General features: G+C 44.6%; 1 protein-coding gene across 2 annotated transcripts in view; it reads right to left on the reverse strand.

The window, feature by feature from the left end:
* Nucleotides 1-18,975, reverse strand: part of PPM1H (protein phosphatase, Mg2+/Mn2+ dependent 1H) — a 252,170-nt gene that overhangs the window by 75,716 nt on the left and 157,479 nt on the right. For both annotated transcript variants that reach the window (XM_032348853.1, XM_032348852.1), the window contains exon 5: nucleotides 5,365-5,449. In XM_032348853.1, coding sequence (XP_032204744.1) covers nucleotides 5,365-5,449 — 85 coding nt within the window. The remainder of the gene's footprint in view (nucleotides 1-5,364; nucleotides 5,450-18,975) is intronic.

Raw genomic sequence — 18,975 nt, forward strand, 5'->3', positions numbered from 1 at the left:
CAAAAACAAAAACCAAGGCTCTGTTAGTGGTGAGTTTCACTTACAGGGGCTAATGTCTCTCAGAGTCTTCCGAGAAGCCAAGCAGCACTCCCAGGCTGCCAAAAAGAAGCTCTGTCTCAAAAAGTCTGGGTGGTGCCATTTCTGTGCTTTAAAACTCGTCTGGCTTCTCTGTGCACCTGTGTCATCAGTCAAACCTAGAGTACATATGAAAAATGGGGCGCCTGTGTGGCTCAGTGGGTTAAGCCTCTGCCTTCAGCTCAGGTCATAATCTCAGGGTCCTGGGATCAAGACCTGCATCGGGCTTTCTGCTCGGCAGGGAGCCTGCTTCCCCTTCTCTTTCTGCCTGCCTTTCTGCCTACTTGTGAACTCTCTCTCCTCTGTCAAATAAATAAATAAAATATAAAAAAAAAAGAAAGAAAGAAAGAAAGAGAAAGGCCAGCCGTTTTTTAACTGCCGTATTTCAATTAGAAATTCTGAAACTCACAGGCAGTTTTGCGAGAAAGGTTTAAAGGGGGAAAAAAAGAGAGAGGATTGGAGCAGATTTTTCCATGACTCAGTCATCAAGCGAAGCACCGTGATGGTGAAGTTGCCGCCCTATGACTAAAGGCCTCCTGGGCTCAACCTGCTCTCGAGACTAAATGGTATGGTGGGGGTGCTGGGTCATACACAAGCACACTTGACCCTCCCCCACATTACAGTATCCTGTTTTAAAAAGCAGGTTAAGGAATATACTTTTGGGAGATCATTCTTGAGCATGAAAAATCCCAAAAAGCCAAGAGGAGCAACACCGTCCACCTTGAAAGCTTTCCAAACCCAACACCAGAGAAACGGCACGCAAACAATCGAACTTGGCAGAAAAGGCTGGGGGTAGTTCCAAGGACACTGCAAGAAATCACCTCGGATAATGTTGCACTTGTACGTATCAAATGTGTATTTGAAACCCACTTTCATCTCTTCTGTACATTGCCCTTGATGAAAAACAGCTGCAGACTTGGATTATCTACAAGGACAGAAGTGCATTATTTGAAGGTTTGATGATACCAGCACATCTTAATGTAATCAAATCAGAGTTTATAAATATGTCTAGGCAGACTGGAGGGGAAGCCATCACTCTCACACCTCGGGGCTCCAGACATCCCCCTGAGGGAGATCCATCTCTGGCTGTCACCTGAAGCAGAGGTGGGGGTGGTTTTCTGCAGGCTGCAGCATCAAAGCAATAAATTCCGCCGAGACACAACCATGACCAGACTGCCTTCCCTCCCGTCTGTGCCCTGACTCCATCCAAACATTCCATTTAGCTTGGTGGACCTCCTTAAATATTTTACTTCAATCATCCTAGAAACACTAAAAAAAAAAAAGGCGCAGCGACAGAAGAGCGAGGCTTACTCGTGACGGTAGGACAGCGGCTTTCCCTGGCTGCTGGGGCAGAAGTTCACAGCCCCTGACCCCTTCGCCACACACCTGCCACATTCCGTGTGAACACGTCAAACCCTCAAGCCTGCTTGATTAATCACCCTGCCCAAGAATCTATGGAACAAAATTCACATCACGGGAGAGCGGCACGAAGGGCCCTCCCGAGGTCAGGACGCAAGACCGAACAAAACTAACATGCCTGCCTCATCCATCATCCTGTAATCTGCTTCCAGTGCTGGAATCCCCAAACGTCCAGCCTGTGCATACCAAGAACATTCCTCTTCGATGTGGATCAAAACGGCTCACGTACAAGGAGCTCTGAATCTTCGCCGCCTCCAAGAAAACCATTAACCATTTCTACACATCGAACTGCAGACACATGCTCAAGTCCAGTCTCCAGGGACCTAGAAGCTTTAATGATTTTATCATAAATGTGTCCTCACACATCAAAAGAAAATTTAATTTGACCTGAGAATAAAGAGTACACTGTTAACTTTCTAGGGATGTACTAACTCGTTTAGATCACGTAAAGAATACTATAATCCCCATTACACTAAAGTGTTTCATAATTAGTTCAAGGGAACTGATCTTCCAAGAAAAAAATGAACTGGTAGGACTAGATGCACTTAAAAGGATTACAATATATACTGTGCTTTATATTACCATGGGATTACTTTTCATTGTGATTTCAGAACCTACAGTGAATATTTCAAGGGAGGTGTCCTTCAGAGACATCGTGTGATCATATAGCCATGTCTGGGCTGGGCTGAGAGAAGTTATCACACTACTGTTTTCCTCTCATAACTGATATTATTTTAATTTTTTTTAAAAAAGATTTTATTTATTTATTTGGCAGACAGAGAGAAGTGAGAGAAGGAACATAAGCAGGGGGAGTAGGAGAGGGAGAAGCAGGTTTCCCACTGAACAGGGAGCCTGATGCAGGGCTTGACCCTGACCCTGGGATCATGACCCGTGCCAAAGGCAGACGCTTAATGACTGAGCCACCCAGGCACCCCTTGATATTATTTTTAACACTTTATACTATAAACCCCCTAATTCACTCAAAAACAAAAGATTTGCATCACAGATCATGTGACTGCAGTTACTGGATTTGTTCAATTCGAAGCATACATTTCTAGACTCCTGACAGAATGGGAAGTTGGACAGCCAGGATATTTTATGTTCTGGTCATTTACAGTTCTGTGGTTTGGGAAGAATAGTTATAAACCAGAGAAACATGAATGATTTAGAAGTAAGGATGAAAAAGAACGGGGACGGCTTTCTTACCTTTTAGAAATTCAGCAATTAGGCTCAGTTCTGTGGGCTAAGAGTATACACACTGTCTGAGTGACACAAAAACACACATTCATCTTTAGGAACATAAGGAGTGATTCTTAAATTTAAAAAAAAAAGGGACAGAATCATTGTGGTTTGCAGGCCAGTAGGATTTGAAGTGGCAAGACTGATTCATCAAATAATAATCAAATGAGGACTCTGTGCACAAAAGAATTCTCCACGTAGTTTTCACTTAGTCTTTAAACCTGTCTTCTAAGGCTTTCTACGTCCGTTACTGATGATGAAGCTGTGAATCAGGAAAGGGCCTTGTGGAAATCACAGACACAGTCACACGACAAAGCTGAGATCGGAAGAAACAACATCTCATCGTGACCATCAAAAAATATGCGACCAATATTAGGAATCTGATAAATGTCAGCACTCCCATCCCTCCCTAAAAGTTAGCATTTTGAACTCTGTGTACCGTTCTTGTAACATGAAGACATGAAATCATTGCAAAACAAACAAAAAAGACAACCTGCTGTTTCCCATTGGTTTCAGCAGGAAAACAGGACACAGTTTTCACGAAAGGGCAAGGAGGTGATGAAGACAGTGTGCTTGAGGCATGGCCAGGCAAAGGACTGTGACGGGTTTCAGGGGAAGGAGAAGAGGAGAGTACTGCGTGGTAATGATCCAGAAGTCAATACAGATATTGGTTCTTTCTTCCCTCTATTCAACGAATCCTGGTTCAGTATCTTTTCCATGTGGGGTACAACAGGAAGTGACAAAGGCAAGGAGCCTGCCCTCCAGGACTCAGTCGGGAAGGGGAAAGTGGGATGGCAACCAGCAATACAACAGCATGGGGCTTCTGTGGGGTACTTCCAGGGCACGAGCACGGGGGGCTGAGGGAGAGGAAGCTTCCTAGAGGATGTGACATTTATGCTGGGGTCTCAAAGCACGAAGAGCAGTTTCCCTGGCAGAAGACAGGGGAAGGCTACCCAGGAAGGGCATATGTCGAAAGGCATGCAGGTTGGGGAGATCAAGGTGTGGCCCAGAAATGGAAGGTGGTTCTCTGCCTAAGCCTGAGACACGTGGTGGCGTTGGGAGGGGCAGCAGAGAAATGATGGAGGAGAGGTGGATGGAGACCATGATTCTGGGTCTACCGAGTGTGGTCCGCATTCTGCACACTCTGAGGAGCCAAAAGGATTTTAGGCAGGGGAGTGACACAGTTCACGATCAGCTCACTGGGGTGGCTTTGTGGAAGATGGATTGGGGAAAGCCAGACAGGTGACAAGGAGGGCAGCTGTTATGAACTCTACTTGGAAGGCTCTTGCAGCCTGAAAGTCCCTGGTGATCCCCTAGTCTAGCTTCCCACTGTGTAAGTGACAAACCGAGGTCTGGAAAGGTTGAGAGACTTGCACAAAGTTAGCCAGCCCACAAGTCAGCGAGTTGGCACAGGAATGAGGATATTTTATGGCTGCTGCAGGGTCCCTTCCCCCACCCAGACTGCAAAAGAGAATGAGCGTTCTGAAGCCTGGGCTTCCCCGGAGTGGCTACAAGTTTATTCGTTTGGGGAAAAAAAAAACCCAAAAAACAAAAAACAAAACAAAACAAAACAACAGAAAGGTCAGAGAACAACAGTTGGTGAAAGAGAGAAACAAATGTTTTTATATTGGGTTTGGATTCCTGCTGTCATTATGTACCAGACCAACACGGCTTAGATATTGAGTAAAACAAACTAGACAAGGAAGCTAAGGGAACGTGCACAGCCCTTTCTAAGCTGGTCAAAGTGATCAAACCTGGACTGTTCACACACGCTGAAATGCAAAGACATGAGCAAAGTCCTTCTTGAGTAGCCAGGATCAATTTCTTCCTAAGAGCAGAGGATCACTACCTTAGCTGTGCTGTCTGAAAAGAAAGCCAGTTGGCAAGAAAAAAGATGTCATCCATAGGACAAATAATCACGCTGTTGGTCCCCAAAGATCATAAGCTCGCATGATTGCCACTGTCGCTGAGCTGAGGTTCAAAGCCAAATGCCCTGACCCTGGAATCTGAGGACAGGGAAGTACCTTCTCTTTTCCAGAAAACTCAAATCTTGAGGTGAAGCAAAAACTCTCAAGATCTGAAAAACCAAATAGCCCTCCTATAGTCTACTCGTAATTTCACTCTGAAGAGCGTGAGCTACACAGAGAACTTATTTTCAGGACAGAAACAGGTTTTCTAACACCTGCGTCGTTCCCAAAGGGCCCCTGAGACTTCATACCTGCGTGTGAAGTGGTGGTGGGGTATCAGTGGGATCTCGGGGCTGCCCTCCTCCTCAGGACTGAGCCCCCATCTTAAGTTCAAGGGAGGGGTAGAAGAATGGTAACTGTGTTATCCAACACACCATCTCATATTGTACATACCAAACCATTAAAAGAAACAGAGCACATCGTGTCTTCGACTGGTTACAGATGGGAGGAACACAGCCACAACAATAAATTCACGGAGGTGGAGTGTGTCGTCACACGCGGAGCTAGGATGTGTGATCCAGAAGGTATGTGTGGGGGAGTTAAGACCATATGTCGTTTGACTGCTGTGGGCCTGCTCCCATGTCAATAGCGACACGTTTCTCTGAAACAGTTCCGACACCATCCCCAACGCCACGGCGTTCCACCAAACTGACACGACTCTTACCAGGTACTGAAGTCGCTGGCGCTCAGTCTCGGGGGTAAATTCTGAAGACATGGGGATGATTTCTCCATTTCTGATGATTATGGCCCTGAAATGGTAAAAATGTACTGTCAGTAGCCGACCTCCTAAGGACCTCAATTCTGTGCTATGTGCACACATGAGGGGTGCCTGGGAGGCTTAGTCAGTTCAGCATCTGATTCTTGATCTCAGCTCAGGTTGCGACACCAAGCCCCGTGTCAGGCTCTGTGCTTAGTCGGCTTGAGAGTCTCCCTTTCCCCCAACTTACACGCATTTACACACTCTCTCTCCCTCTCAATAAATAAATAAAGTCTTTAAAAAAAGAATACACGGGGCGCCTGGGTGGTTCAGTGGGTTAAGCCTCTGCCTTTGGCTCAGGTTGTGATCTCAGAGTCCTGGGATCAAGCCCCACATTGGGCTCTGCTGGGTGGGGAGCCTGCTTCCTCCTCTCTCTCTGCCTGCCTCTCTGCCTACTTCTGACCTCTGTCAAATAAATAAAATCTTTAAAAACACACACACACATGAAATGCCCTAGTGACGCCTTTTCCTCTAACCTGCGTGGCAACACTCACTGTTACCAACTAAGACTCCCTCACCGTATTATAGGTATCTTTACTTTAAGAACATTACATTTGGGGTAGCTGACGTTTACTTTTTCTGTTAGCTGGAACCACCCATTAATGGCCAGGACCAACCATCCTCCTCGGCACGTAACAGATGTTCAGTGAACAAATGGATGAAAAAGTAAATGAGGGAAACTGAGGCTTACTGTAAACTAATGTTTTCCAACAGAACTTGCTGTGATAATGAAAATATTTTAATCTGTGTAATCTAATATGGCAGCCAACAGCCACGTGTGGGTAACGAGCATCTAAATTATGGTTAGTGTAGCTGAGAGAGTGAATTTTTTTTATTTACTTAATTTCAATTCATTTATCTTTAAGCTTAAGCAGTCACAATGGTTAACGCTTAATGTAGTAGACAGTACAGCTTCAGATTCTCATTACCCCATGTGTCCTTGGGCCAGGAGCACTGGCTTCACCTGGGATCATATCAGAAATGCAGACTCTCGGGTCCCACTCCAGACTTACTGTATCAGAATCTTCACTGTAATATGATCCCCAGGTGATCCAATCTGAGAATGCCTCACTGAGACTCTGGAGTTCAGGGATAGTTTTCTGGGTCCAGGAAAAAACATTTTCATCTCATCCCGAAGCTTAGGGAAAATCACACAGTTCCACAAATGTGCCCCAAAGCTACTGCTGACTCAAGCATTTGCGAGAACAGAGCTCCCCAGAGGAGCTACCGAAGGGAGAGGCCACAGCATTGCTAATGGTGGAGGAACGTTTCCTAGGCCTCGTCCAGATGGAGCCTCCTGTTCCTGGATCTTCTTTTCTGAAGTGGTTCCTAGCAGCCATTTCCCCCTACCAGTCAGTGAAGTTGCTTGCAAACTGCATTCCATAGGAACCCAAAAGCTTCCAGGTACCAGGGAGCAGGAATCCCATACACTTCTCTGTGAAGAGCCCCAACGGGAGGAAATGCCTTCCCTGAGCTCAGCTCCGGGTGGCTGCAGCACTGACTCTAGGGTCAGCTGCATTCTTTGTGCTAAGAGTCCCCAGCCACCCCTGCCTCCCCCAACAGAGGTGGTCCCCAACTCAGAAGCAATCCCTATAAATGGCTGCAGCTGTCCCAATCTCTCCCCTGCCCTCCCCCCGACCCCCGCCCCACACCACCTACGCCCAGTTGCTGTCATAGAAACCGGTAGGAGGGCAGGTAAGGGAGGGGATGATACTGAACACCACGCAGGGCTTTAGAGAATTAGTGGGTCTACAAGAAAACCAGTGGAAGCTATAAGAAAATGGAAAGTTTTAGGGGAACTGACTGGGAAAAAGATGTAATATTCATATGGCTTCTTTTATGATGATGCCCAAAATAGGACAAATTAAATTTCCTTCTTATAAATCCAGAGTCTCTTGTAAAATGCAACCCCATCCCTCCAGGCAAGAAAGGTGATATCCACCATTCAAAAATCAGTGTGTTCACTCAAATGGACTCTATCCTAATTCATCAGCTAAGGCTAACTCTGAATAAGGGAGTAGGGGATTTGACAGAGGATGGAGAGATATGGAGAGCTTGAAAGAAGGTCTAGGTTAGAGCCTTATCTCAAAGTAGCATGAAGGGCCGGGAGAACCAGGCGGATAAGATAAAAAGTCATTAGGCACTAAATTCCAAGGGCAACCTTCTGTTTCCAAAAATTTGGTTACAACTAGTTTTCACTTTTCTTCCCCTTCTCTACATGGTCCCTGAATTCCAGCTTCCCTGCTCCAACTAGGACAGATGGCTATCTGGGAAGGAAGGAAAAGATAACGCGTCAAAGGAGGAAGCCAGAGAAGATGGAAGGCAGCATCAGAGACTGCGGAGACAGGTGGGTGGGGAGGAGCCAACACTGCGCCGTCAGGCCACAGAAGTTCCTCTCGCAGGACCTACAGGTGAGCTCAGGGGCCCTGTTTGCTCTTAGATTCCAAATGCTCTCCCGTCACACAGCAGGAGCCCTGTAACTATTTGTTGAATATGAGAGCAAATGAGAGAACTCCGGAGACGTGTTTCCCTTGAATTCAAGGCAGGAAGACAGAGGCAGCAGACGCTCCCATGCACAAGTGGAGGTGACTTCCAAGCCAAATGGGGTCTTTACCTAGAAATGTACCTGCTCCTTCTGCTATCCTGTTCTCTTCTCTTCCCGACCAGGGTGTGTCCATACATTACTTCCCATGCAGGCCTCTGGCTCTCTGCCCATAGGCCCATAGTTCAAACCTGTGCTCAAAACACTTTCAGCTTACAATCAAACAAAACATAACAAAAACTGATACTCTCCTAATCCACAACCCACTTGTAGGGCCTGCTTTCTTTTCTCTCTGACTAAGAGAATAACCTACATTTAGGGGTTGTACTTCCCCACCTCCCACTGATCCCCTAGTAAATACATTCTTGGTAACAGAGGTAAATTAATTCTTGGCCCTCTCTCTAACCAACTGCTCTCAAAAGCATCCAATGGCCTCTTTTGTTGCTCTATCCACTTGACATGACCTCATTCCTAATCTGCTTGGTAGCACTGGTCAGTCTCTTCTGATCTGGCTTCTGGGACCCCCCTTCTCCTGGATTCCCTATGTCCCTGAAGGCTCCCTTCTCAGACTTCTCTATGCCTCCTCTGATGTTATGGGCTATCATTTTGTCTCTCTCCTCCGCTTCCTGGGTAATCTCATTTCCTAACTCTCTCACCCCCAAGGTTAGGTTTAACCACCTCTCCCACATGGTCCCTGAGCCTGCTACTTCTAATACAGAGCACATCACGTGTCGTTGTTGATGACTTACCACGCAGGCCTGTGAGCACCTAAGGACAGAACCATGGCTGTCTTACTCAACACTGTAGCCTCACTACTATAATAGGGCCAAGACACGATAAGCGGGACTGGGTACCTAAGTTCCAGGGTCCAGTGCAAGATAAAAATGCAGAGCCTCTTGATTAAAAATTAATGCGTATTTTAAGATGGTGACAACAGTGCATCAAACCCAATGTGGGGCCCTCCCTAGAGTGAGGCCTGTGTGACCGACAGTTGCACATCCACGAAGCTGGCCTGACTTACTCCCTTAAAATTTACTGAACAAGGAAAAGGCTTCGATGACTCCCAACTATGCCAATGACTCCCAACTATCCTTTCCAGCACCTGTGGCCTGGAACAGCCCACCACCAACAGATATGGTGACTTGAATACTCAGCATCATCTCAGATTCAGCCTGTTTCAGACTTAATTAATGATCCTACTCCACCCCACCCGCAGCTCTCTCAGCATTTCCATCTTAAGGAAAAACAGGCCTTCCCACCTGGTCGCCTGCCCCACGCAAGAGAGCCCTCTCAGATGGTTCCCGCCCCTCCTCCTACCATCCCAACACGCACGGAATCTCGTAAATTTCACTTCCCCAACAGCATGTGAATCTGTTCCTTTCCTTGACTCCCACCATTAGTATCTTGGTTCCAGGCCCTATCAGAGCTAGTCCACGTGACTCAGGAGCTCTCTGCTGCTCCCACTTCTGCCCTCCTCTGACCCCATGCATGGTCACCACTGTGATTTTAAAGCATGATTCTCGTCAAGTCATATCCCTGACGAAACTCCCTTAGGCCCCCCCCAGCATTTCCAAAATCCATCATTATCTGCATTTTGCCTCTGTTTCTGGCTTTAAGCCTCACTCTCGTTATTCTTACACATCTACCTCGCCCTTCTTCTGGCCAAGCTACTGCTCTCAAGAGTCCGCCCAGGAGAATGCCTTCTCTTGCCCTCCTGCTTTACCTCCGAGGACCCTTCTCTGTGGTACCATGGTGTGTATGTCACAGCTGTCACCAGTCCTTACCACGGCGGCTGCTCCCATGGCTTCTCTAACTACCTGTGCACATATCTGGCTGGCACCTGAGAGTCTCTGACTCTCTGACTCTCAGCACACAATGCTTGGCCTAAGACAGACACACAGTGACCACTGATGGACAGATGATTATGTGGATAAAGAGTTAGTGAGCTACACTTTGGGAGGATCCACAGAAGTATCCAGAGCAACGGCCTCGAATAAAACTTCTCCCAGTAACAACATTAGTGTCTCTAATTCACTGTGTACAGTCTGGACCTTTAAATATCCATGCCAATGAAAATATGCCTTTTCATTGGTTTTACAAAAGACAAGGAACGTAAAAGGATGTCATTCTGGTTAGATCACCACTAAAAAGGGGACTCGAGAGATGAAGGCAAATGAGGCAGAACCCTTGACCTTCAGCCACCACTCTGGTCTGTTTTTTTAAACCTCAAATTCACACACAGAGAGACATCAGCCTTCAATTCCAATATTCGCCACTGGGCTAACCCTAGCTAATTACTTTCTTAAATAGATCTTTATATCAAATCCATCGATGTACAGAACGTTCTTCAGTTCTGTTTGAACTACCAAGTTCTTCCTTTATGAGACGCCCATGGATTAAAGATGACAGCATGTTTGGCAGTCAGACTTCCCAGTCCCTAAATCATGATGCCTCTTCCTATGTGCTTCCTGGCTTCCTTTTGATCTTTTGCTCTTTCATCCCTCTGATCTCGGGATCAATGTGTCAGAGTGCTGGTCTCCAATCTGGAACAGGGCAGTGAGAGGGAGTGGGTTTCAAAGGGAATAGAGTGCGTGTGAAGGCTGACAAATCTTGCACTAAACAACCAATAAACCAGAGAAATGCTTTAAAGCTACATTCTGTCATCATGGGATCCTCGGATACTTTCTATCTTCCACTTCGTTATTTTATTTCCTAAGGAAAGCTATCTAAAACAAAACCAAAAAAAGCTGTGGCTGTAGTAAGAATCAAGGAAAATGAGGCAGATGCCCTGGCCTTTCTTCTTAGCCATCAGATCTGGACCTAGAGATAGGACTATGGTCAGATTTTGGATGACATTTCATTTCCTTACTCAGAGACTGGCCAAAGATTAAGTGAGGGGGGTCCGAGAGTTGAGGTGATTTAATCCACGGGCAACCACTTCCTACCTGGCATCTCTTACCACAGAGGGTGGTTCCTAAGCATAATCCCCAAAGTTAAGTCCAGCCTTTCATTCACAGAGACTGAAACTGATATTCACATGCTTTCATTTCCTGTCCAGCAAGATAGATGGAGCCTTATTTGTAATGTGGTGAAGGGTAAAGTCTAACATGTTCTTGGGAGTCAACGGCAAGGATGGGAGAAGAGAATGTAAGGCAAAGACATTAATGGTTTTCAAAATGCTCTCCCACCCTCTTCAAACATTAGCCACATGGATAAAAGCAATTTATTGCTAATTGATGAGAATTTTGAGTTCAGAGAACAATTTCTTGAAAACCTGGCTATTTCTATCCTCTAAGGTCACAAGTTGGAGTCAAAAAGACTGGCATTTTGTTCCCCAAGTTAGTCAAATCATTAACCGGTCAAGAGAAATATAAGGGGTCAAATGAGATGCCGGTTTCAAATATTCACTCGATTTGACAACTTCTGCTCAGGGGATCATACCAACTCCTGGGAAACCCCACCTCAGAGCAGGAATGACACTCTTCAAGGGGCATCTGACAAACAAGCAAAGGGGGAAAAATGAGTAAAAGATATGATTAGGCAACTGACAGAAGGGAAAATGCAAATGTTCAATAAACACAAGAAAAGATGCTCAATCTCACTAGTCCAGGAAAATGCAAATTAAAGTAAAAATAACATATAACGTTTGCTCATCAGATTGGCAAACGTTTGTTGAAAAAATTAACGACGGGTAGTAGTTCTTAGAGGGTGAGAGGAAAAAGCCATTCTCATAACTACTGGGAATGTAAACGGTTAGACCTTTTTAATCTATTATAATGATGCGGTCGATGGTTCAGTCATCCTACTTTAGGGACTATATCCTAAAAAAAAACCAACCAGACAACTCAGTACATAGGATATACAGACAAGAATTCATACCTGACGTTATTTGTTGCGGCAAAGACTGGAAACAGTCTCAATGTCTATCAGAAGGGGAAACACTGAATGGATTGGTTTGTAATCCGTAAGATATTATATGGTATTTAAGAAAACAAAATAAACAAACAAACAAAAAACCCAAAACAACAACAACAACAACAAAAAGAAGAGTTAAGTATGTAAGTAAGTAAGAGGTATCGTAAGAAGTAAGAGGTATCGATGATGTACGGTTATGTGGGAAAAGCAAGTTTCAGAGTAATATGTGGCATAATTCCATTTTTGTAAAAACAAACTAAACACAGATACTGCATATATGGCCTGATCATATATTGCCCCATCATAAGGCCTGATCCCAGGTCAAAACCTGGTGTGCTCCTTCAAGAGCACCCCACAAAAGGTACAAAGGTGGTACCAGGCAGCCTCCCCTCCCCAGGAAGCTGCCCTCCCCCATCAGATGAGGGCCCAGTCAATGCACTTCAGTCTCCAGAGGGAGAAGCAGCCTCCCCCACCAGCCACATTTATGCACGAATCTGCCTTCCCAGCCCTGGCAGCTCCATGGGAATCCTGTCTCTGGAACTTTTCTCCATTCTCACTCAGTACTTTTCCACTTTGAATCCTTCTCCTTCTTACCCTCTCCCCCCACCGTCTCCTGGTTTTAAACGCAGGGGCAGAAGCAAAGGCTCCTTAGCAGCGAGAAGATTCCCTGGGTCTGTGCCGCATGCCAACTGAGCCTCGCCTGCCCAGGTGCCTTTCACGGGGGAAAATGGATCACTGGGAAGCTGGCACATCTCTTTTTCTTTGCCTCTTGCCCTCAGGATTACAGGAAGTGAATAAAGGTTGGCCGATACCTTCAGTTTGGGGCAGTGTCCTCATTTGATCACCACACCACCTGGCAGCTTGACAGGATTTAAAAAAAAAATACATTTGACTGAGCAGGGACAAAGGTACAGAAGTGTGAGAGTTAATTTTGCCTCACGTATCTTTTTGTTATTTGACTGCTACCAGGAATGTATGTTCCTTTTGTTTTCCCAGATTGGGCCAGATATTCATAGAAGACCTCAAGTCCTACTAAGTGCAGGCTCATCTTTGTAAACTCTTTATGCCCCAAGCACAGGTCCACAGAACTCTACCCAGTGCCCAATCACATGTCAGAGGTCATTAGCCAGATGGGTCATCAGTCAGGGCAGAGGCGCGACAGCAGAGGGATCCTGCAACTGTGTCAGGAACCGCTGAGAAACCAGTGGCTGGATTTTGTTATAAAAATACAAACTGGTTGGGGCGCCTGGGTGGCTCAGTGGGTTAAAGCCTCTGCCTTCGGCTCGGGTCATGATCCCAGGGTCCTGGAATCAAGCCCCGCATCGGGCTCTCTGCTCACAGCAGGGAGCCTGCTTCCTCCTCTCTCTCTCTCTGCCTGCCTCTCCGCCTACTTGTGATTTGTCTGTCAAATAAATGAATAAAATCTTAAAAAAAAAAAAATACAAACTAGTTAAGCCCCAAAATGTCTTTGTTGTAAGATATTTTTAAATGTCATTTAAAAATGACATTGTTTTAAGAAGATGACATCTGGAGAATCACAGGGCAAATGCTGGAAAGCTTTTGTCAGTGCTCCCTTCCCGTGACCCTCAGCAAGCCCAGAAGCGCATGTTCATGTTCCGCCAGGCACAGGCCTGGGCAGATGGCCTCTCAGCCCTTCCGCCTCCACAAGGTAAACCCTTTGGGCTCAAAACCAAACAAAATCTCCAGTTCACAGTTACGTGACTTTGCAAATAGAGGCCATACAGACATGATAAGGGGACAACTAATAAATATATTATTGTCAGCCTCAATAGAAGGCTTTCTCCAAGTGGCACAAAGAGTGGGGTAAAATGGGTATACCATACAGATTTCAATTTATAAATACAGACTTTATTTATATGTATCCACATGTAAGTACCCATACATGTATGTACACACACACATACACACACCCCTCCAGTTTAACGCTGGGACCCTCTCTGCAGAGCAGAAATGGAAAAGAAATACCAGGCTGCTGCACTTAAAAAGCAGGTAATGGTCCAGCAGTTCAGTTTCCACAGAATAAGAGGTACGAAAAATCTTCCAAACAAAACAAAAGTGAGGGATCAAGCTCACTCCTGAAGTCAGAGCTGAAAGTAAGGTGCTTCTTCTCGCCATCCCTTGATTTCTTCTTCTCTCTGAGGCATGGGAACAGCCAGCCAGCAAAGAAAGTGCTTTGAGGTTCACCTTTGAAAGAGTTCCAATAGCACAGAACTTCATTACAATCTCTTGCTGTTTAGAGGTCAGACAGCCCGGCAGCATGGAACCCACCACGTGTGTCATTAAGCAGGTGTACATGTATGACATGCAAATGTGCAGGAGGAAGGTTCTGCACTATCCATCCTCTCTGGGTGGTGGTAAGTTCAGACACTTTACCCAGGAGGTGATGCTATGAAAGCCAAAGCATGAACTGACAAGTCCTGCGGGGGCAATGGCTCATTGCTGAACCCTCTCTCAGCTCCGAAAGCCCTCGGCATGGGAGGAAGGCACGCATGTGTGCATTACCCATGGTTGTGAGGCCACACGGGATGGCAGAGATGGACCTGGCCTGGGAATCAGAATCTGTGGGTACCAGCCCTACCTCATGCCCGTCTTTGGCTCTGGACCTTGATGTCCTTGCCTAGAAAAGGGAGAGATAGGACCAGATCATTTCTCAGGCATCTTTCAAGCCTAAATTTAAACCATTGGGAAAATAAGCCTCAGGTATGTGGGTAGAGAAACAGGGGCGAACTTGTACAGTGACTGCTTTTCTTCTCAGGTGGCAATCGCCACAATTTAGATTCTAATACATACAAATCAATACTGAAGCGTGAGGATGGGAGAAGTCAACCCTGGTGCATCTCTTAAATCATAAGGGACAAGGAGTCCATTATGAAGCAACCCCCCCCAGTGTAATTTCACTGTTGTCACCAATCCCCTTGGAACGCACAGCTGCAAACAAAGGGCATCTTCCACCCTGTTAAGAGTATTCATGGGATGCCCTGATTCCATTACACACTTTTTCAGTTGAAAGTGATTCGAAACGCAACATTAAACTGCACATTTCCAGAATGGAGGAGAAAATCTGATACAAGGTGACAAAGAGAAACCATTCGGAAAACCCTTTTTGACAGTGTATATCAATTCCAAAATACAGGGAAGAGGCATCCATTTTGTCAAAAAGCATCAGACCTTGTGAGTCCTGTTCAGATGCAGCAGAAGCATCTGTCTCCTTCAGAGGTATTAGAAATGTGTCGACAGAAAAGAAAGCAGGGCAGCTGACGGAACAAGCAGGGGTTACCATCAGAGGACAGCCAGGCTGTTGAGGCTAATTAGAGGTGCCAGAAAATAGCTGAAGGGAAAAAATAATCCCACGAGCCTGGAATTAGTTTGGGTGTATGTCTAGTCATTCCATTTTCAGAATGGATACTGAAGAAAAAGTTTGCAAATACGATGATTCATTTAACAGAACCTCAAGCACCCAGTTAAGTTTCCCAGCAAAAATATTCACCAAAGAACGGTCAGGAGAAAAAAATTACCAGTCTTTGAATAGTAGCACAAATAAGTGACCATTTATAGAGCCATAACTGAATCGGATGTTCTTGTTTTTCTCACAACCAGCCCAGGCTGTATTCATAGCCCCCAGAATAATATCTCAATGTCATACTTCAGCCACTTTCTACAAGCATCTTGCTTTACCAGCAACACTCATGAAACCCAATGCACCAGCATGACATTTCCCAAAGTAATAAAAGCCTCAGTCATTAAAGAAAACTTGCTGAGGTGATTATTTCTTAAAATAATAATAATAATAACAAGGGATCCATCTATAAATGAACAGTAGAGCTATGCTATGTGTTCTATTTAAAAAAAAAAACAACTATAAACCACATTTCATAAAGTTCATCTAATTAAAGTGTGTAATTCGGTATTTTTGAGTAAATTCACAAGGTTGTCACTACTGTATAATTCCAGAACATTTTCATCCCATCAGAAAGAACCACTCACCCTACCCGTACCCATCAGCAGTCACTCCCCGTTCCCCCACCCTCCCTCAGCCCCTGGCAACCACGGATCTACTTTGTGTCTATGGATTTGCCTATACTGGATATATCGTATAAATGAGATCATATCATATACAACCTTTCATGTCCAGTGTCTTTCACTTAATATAACGTTTACAGGGTTTATACTTGTAGCAGGCATCACTACTTTTTTCCTTTTTACGGCTAAATATTCCACCATATAGATATTATATATAGATACTATATAAATATACCATATTTTATGTATACCCTCATCACTTGATGGACATTTGGTCTGCCCCCATTCTGGCTACTGTGACTAACACTGCTATGAACGTTCATTTACAAGTTTTGGTGTGATTATGCTTTTAATTCTATTGGCTATATGCCTAGGAGTGGGACTGCTGAGTCACATGGTACTGTTTAATTTTTGAGGAACTGCCAATTGGTTTTCCAAAGTGGCTGCACCATTTTCCACTGCCAACAGCGGGTTTTAAAATTTTCTCTTCAAGTACCACAGAGTTCAAACTAAATTTATTTCTGAAAATCCCACAGTCATTTCTCATTTTACACAGTTTTAAAAGAACTCTGCTGTAAAGTTCTGCCTGTGTGTTTAGATTTTAGTACACACACTGACCACTTAAAGGTTCATTTTCATTTGCATCAGCCGGTATATATCTGGTTCTTTTCAAGTGCAGGGTCAATACCTATAATCCACAGCAAGACACAGCTCCCCCAGCACAAATGGACACAACACTTCTCAAGCCCACAAGTGAGCACCTTTTTCTCCCCATAGCAAGTAGCTAGACTGGGTGAGTCCACCTAAGGATGCATAATATCTTGCAACCTACACTGTGGAAGTCAACAGGGCATCCCTGTTGCCAGAGCCCCTGTTCAAAACTAAGCTGCAGGATTTCACCTTTCTTTTTTCTTTATTTTTTTTCTCTACTGTAGTCATTTGGGAGTAGGATGGATCCCCCTTCCTTTCTAAAAATACATGATGACTACAATAGCTCAAGTGTTTGTGTGCCAAGGCAGGTAGGGCATGCAGCATCTGGGAAGCAATCTCTTCTTTACTAACGCTCTGCATTAGTCACACGCAGGTTAGAGCTGGGTCCAGTTCTGACCTCTTCACTTTAAAAAGGCAATGCGACGGAACAAATGAACAGAATCTCAAGAAGAGAAATAAAAAAACAAAAGAAAAAAAACCTCAAGGGGGTAGAAAATAGATGCTCTGAAGGAAATTAAAACAACTGTGGTATTTCAGCCTGAAGGAAAGAATGAGGAATGACTTGATCCCACTCTCCTCATGCAATTTGAAATGGTTTTACTCAAACAATGGCGGGTGACCAGTTCTTCATGCTTAGAACAAAACAAACAAGAGGAAATTCTATTTAAATCAAATCAGTAAGAGTCTATGGTTGGAAACAGGAAAAGAGTTTCCAGATCTTCACATTATGCATTGATCGAAAACTGGGAGTACCCACCTCTGGAATTCAAAAGGACATGGGGGAGCTTTGTCTATATTCGCCTGCCAAGTCTTGAAGCGTCCTTCACTGTTTCTCTTTATGGTGCTATAAATCAAGAACTACATCTGCTCTGTAAGGGCAAAGTCAGATCCATGAACAATTCATTCTAGAATGTGTAATCTGTTAGAAGGTCTTGCAACCAACACTGTGGAAGTAAACAGGGCATCCCTGTTGCCACAGCCCCTGTTCAAAACTAAGCTGCAGGATTTCACCTCACAGGGCAGGTGGGCCATGGTTAGGCCCAGAGAGGCTATTTGCCTTCTCTGTAAACCCTCTTTGGTTCTATCTGCTCATAGTTACCCTGCCAGTCCTTACACAATCCCATGCCAGTTCCTTACATGACAAATGCTTGGGAAGCCCATCTCTCATTCACTGAACACAACCATCAGTTAGGTTTTGTGAGCCAGTGGAAGTGGAGTGGAAAGTAACTAGGGCCTGGAGTTCAAAGTCTAGTTCAAGCTATGAACTAGCTATGCTGGGAATAGCAGCCCCTCTGCAACTTGATTTTCCCCATTTAAAAAACAGGGCAATACCACTTTCTTCCGATTGGATGAGTTTATGTGCAAGACACTTTACATATAGCTTGGGGTTTTGTCTTTTTTTTTTAGTTTTTTTTTTTTCACTAGTTTATTAATGATGCTGACTGAATCATTAAAGGAAATTCGCATATCCCAAGTCAAACTAAAACAGTTACTTGGAATGGTGTTGTTTTGTACAGTAACTGTCCATAGTTGTTGTCACCCTAAGGAACTGCATAAATGAAAAAATAAATTGTACTTAGGTGGCCTCCCATAGACTTTAATGATAAAATGGTATGCTGATTTCCCATGGTCATTTCCGGACATGTGTTCAGATCCCGCCAGAATTCCACAGAAAACAAGGCAGATTGATAGAGTAGTACTGGAACATTCCTGCTTCTCTTGATCACCAGCTTTAAAACCCCATCCTATTCATTAATATTAATGTCACAATCGCCTCAACATTTTTCTAAGCGTATCTGTAATTTAAGATTTTATCTTGACAAAGATTTATAAAAGGGTCTCATGCCAAATTCCCTTTACTTACAAGAATCCTGCTTACCCCACAATTTACCTAAGGCTATTGCAATTGTCCAAATGAAAAATGGAAGTCTGGACTATGTCTATGGGAATAGATAGAAGTCTCAGAGATAAAATACATTAAATTTTTTAAAATTCTATCTGTATTTATCATATGCACATAATTTTTAAATATATCCTCCTGGGTAAAGGAAACGAAATGTCTGGGAATCCAGTGAGGTTCCCAACTTTGTCCCTGGAGGGCGATGATATCACTAATGACAGGGAGACCGGAAAGAAGCCAATCTGGTGAAGAGGATACTACCTCTTGCCTTTGCATGCTGAATTCAGGGCATGTGACTGATGCTCCGGCACAGGGACTAGTAAGTACTCAGCTGGAAATGCAGGTGTGATGCTCAAGAATGAGGTCAGCATTAGAAAAAGAGACTTGGGAATAGTTATATTTACACGGT

The sequence above is a fragment of the Mustela erminea genome, chromosome 6 (genome assembly GCF_009829155.1).
Source record: "Mustela erminea isolate mMusErm1 chromosome 6, mMusErm1.Pri, whole genome shotgun sequence".
Classification (NCBI taxonomy): domain Eukaryota; kingdom Metazoa; phylum Chordata; class Mammalia; order Carnivora; family Mustelidae; genus Mustela; species Mustela erminea.